The sequence below is a fragment of the Juglans microcarpa x Juglans regia genome, chromosome 1S (assembly GCF_004785595.1).
Source record: "Juglans microcarpa x Juglans regia isolate MS1-56 chromosome 1S, Jm3101_v1.0, whole genome shotgun sequence".
Taxonomy (NCBI): Eukaryota; Viridiplantae; Streptophyta; class Magnoliopsida; order Fagales; family Juglandaceae; genus Juglans; species Juglans microcarpa x Juglans regia.
The window spans coordinates 691680-694696 of record NC_054595.1 but is presented as its reverse complement, the minus strand read 5'-3'; the positions used below and the strand labels follow the sequence as shown (position 1 = coordinate 694696).

General features: G+C 36.6%; 1 protein-coding gene across 1 annotated transcript; it reads left to right on the top strand.

The window, feature by feature from the left end:
- Positions 1 to 296: 296 nt before the first annotated feature.
- Positions 297 to 2740, top strand: LOC121245783 (peroxidase 35-like). The gene is made up of 4 exons (XM_041143648.1): positions 297 to 586; positions 748 to 948; positions 1220 to 1385; positions 2239 to 2740. Exons 1-4 carry the CDS (start codon positions 368 to 370, stop codon positions 2643 to 2645), a joined length of 993 nt encoding a protein of 330 aa, XP_040999582.1. The 5' UTR covers positions 297 to 367; the 3' UTR covers positions 2646 to 2740.
- The last annotated feature ends 277 nt before the right edge of the window (positions 2741 to 3017 follow it).

Sequence of the window (3017 nt, the reverse complement as noted above, 5' to 3'; positions counted from 1 at the left end):
ATTAACAGACCCAAAATCAATGTCTTAATCAAACTGATCATTTCCGCTAGCTTTAACAATAATTAATTGGTTCGAACTGATAATGCATGATGGACATGAGTTGAATTTTATGGCGTAGTTTATGTTCTAATAATAACAGCAATATGTTCTTGCATGGCTAAAGAGACTAGAGAAGATTCTAATTCATCAAGTGGGTGCAGTTTGTGACCACTCATCCACTACAGCTCCTTTGATCTTTCTATATATACGTCCCTTTTAATTCACTCCAAACCATGCATCGAGTAGTAGAAACACCCATATAGATAGCACTGGTACATATATAGAAATCTTCCGATAGTGCAAATTAAGCTTCGGATTGGCCACTCAAATGGATGCTCGGTTTGTCCTTGCGTGGTCACTTTTGATCTTAGGTTTCTGCGGCCTCTACCCTTACACAGTGTCGGCACAACTAAAGCAAAACTACTATGCCAACGTCTGCCCCAATGTCGAAACCATCGTAAGAGATGCAGTTGGAAAGAAAGTTGAACAAACTTCGGTCGCAGTTGCTGCAACTATCCGTCTCTTTTTTCATGACTGCTTTGTCCAGGTAAAATTTAAAAAATGACACATAACAACGACAGACATGAGATCATTTCATGTTGAACGCTACAATTAAGTACCAGTTCTCCATTTGCTGATCAATTCGGGTTTTACTGCATGCTAGCTGTGTCTGATGGTAAGTAAATAACTCTCAATTAAAAATTGTAGGGTTGTGATGCCTCTGTAATTATACAGTCTACTGGAAGCAACAAGGCGGAGAAGGACCACCCTGATAATCTGTCCTTGGCAGGAGATGGCTTTGACACCGTGATCAAAGCCAAAGAAGCTGTTGATGCTGTCCCAAGCTGCAAAAACAAAGTCTCCTGCGCTGATATTCTCGCAATGGCAACCAGAGACGTCATTGCACTGGTTGGTTGCTTCAACGTTCTCATAGAGTCCACAGTCTTTCATTCTTGATCTCATTATAAATTATACTTCAATCTCTCTATAAGCACTATCCTCTCAACGTTTTGATATATGTAGATAAATAAAACATAATAAATAGTTTTTTAGATCATGGAGGAATGATAAGAGGATGATGAGTTTAGATTTGTCGTTTCTTTTTTCTGCTCTCAATAATAAGAAAAGGTAATGCCAATATCTAAATGTGGGGTTAAATGGTGATGATGATGAGGTGTAGTCTGGGGGGCCTTCTTATGCTGTGGAGTTGGGAAGAATGGACGGGGTGAGCTCAAAAGCAACGAGCGTAGAAGGGAAGCTGCCAAAGCCACTCTTCAATTTGGACCAGCTCAATACAATGTTTGCTGCCAATGGTCTCTCCCAAATGGATATGGTTGCTCTCTCAGGTACGCATGCATGCACGTCTACGCAACACCCTCCACTACTACTGTCTCCGTGTGCACCGATGTCCTTGATTTTACAAAGTGCAACTGCAAATTCTATTACAGACTCATGTGATCTCTACGTGATCATCTTTGGAAATCAGATTTATTATTATTATTATTATTAAATTCTCAAAAAAAAAAAAAAATCAATCCACGTCATGTCTTTAAACCAAGATAATCTCACTCATCAAAACATCTTACCTTAATTTTTGAAACAGACAAAATAAAAACAGTTTTCATAGAACTCAAAAGAACTTCTCATGCACAGATCAAATATTCTTCTTACGAATTCGCGATGAACTATTTTTAAATTCTATGTCACCACCTTACACAGTAAAACCAGGCCTCTTATATTGGTCTAAACTGTGAATGATGTATATATATAAGTAGTGTTACATGTAGTACTAGTTGTACTTTTACTTGCATTTTTACTTATAATATTTATTGTATTAGTTTTCTTTTAAAATTTAAATTTTGAATTTCAAATTTCATGATTTTTAACTTATTAATAATTGACATGTAGAAAAATAAATTTTTTTGTAAATTTTTCTTAAATACATCTAATATTTTCTTATATATATATGGTCCTGTGATCATCATACGTCGTATTCTATTTCCATCATTCGTCATCTTCTGAAATAGAATACGACGTATGATCCTTAATTATTTTCCAACTCAGAGTATACGTACGTAGTACTACTCAAACTGTCTTTTTGCGTGCTTCATGTGCTATATACCTAACATATAATAAGAATGTGATCATGGGGGAAAAAATGTATGTTTTGCATATTAATTAATTAATCTAATGTTGCAGCTGCACATACCGTCGGATTCTCTCACTGCGGCCGATTTGCAAACCGTATATACAATTTCAGCCGTCAAAACCCAGTGGACCCTACGCTGGACAAGAATTATGCAGCTCAGCTGCAATCACAGTGTCCCAAGAATGTGGACCCCACGATAGTCGTCAACATGGACCCAATCTCACCCAATACCTTCGATAAAGCATACTTTAAGAATCTGCAACAAGGCAAGGGACTGTTCAGCTCGGACCAAGTTCTGTTCACGGACACAAGGTCCAGGCCAACTGTAAACAGTTGGGCAGTCAGCACTTCTGCCTTTGAAACCGCCTTTGTCTCCGCCATCACCAAGCTCGGTCGCGTCGGGGTCAAGACAGGGAAGAATGGCAACATTCGTCGTGATTGTGCTGCTTTTAATTGAAAGTACTACGCCCCAAAAAATTCATGAGTTAGAAGGTCTAAGCGAAAAAATACAATTAAATAATTAAATCACTACTTCTTATTTCAAAAACTTAATTTGATGGGAAGAGGTAGTTTTAATTATTTATATTTTATCTTTACATGAGCTAAATATCAAATGTAAGAACAAACAACATAAATAACAAAAATAAAAATAGGAAATGTAAACTGTCCTTACATATGGAATAATGAATTCGAACGCATGCTTTATGAATAATAATGTTAAGATCGGTTTTCTCGTTATTATTCTTTTTAGTTATTATATATTCTTACTTTTAAGGAATCATGTTGGGAGATTAAGGCTAAAGTTCTTTCAGAATGTCATTGACTTGAC

What these genes read in the sequence shown, in the direction of transcription:
- LOC121245783 (XM_041143648.1), top strand. Translation starts at nt 368, where the DNA reads ATGGATGCTCGGTTTGTCCTTGCGTGGTCACTTTTGATCTTAGGTTTC. An exon ending in CCAGAGACGTCATTGCACTG is followed by an intron (nt 949 to 1,219) that starts GTTGGTTGCTTC and finishes GATGAGGTGTAG; the next exon opens with TCTGGGGGGCCTTCTTATGC. An exon ending in GGATATGGTTGCTCTCTCAG is followed by an intron (nt 1,386 to 2,238) that starts GTACGCATGCAT and finishes CTAATGTTGCAG; the next exon opens with CTGCACATACCGTCGGATTC.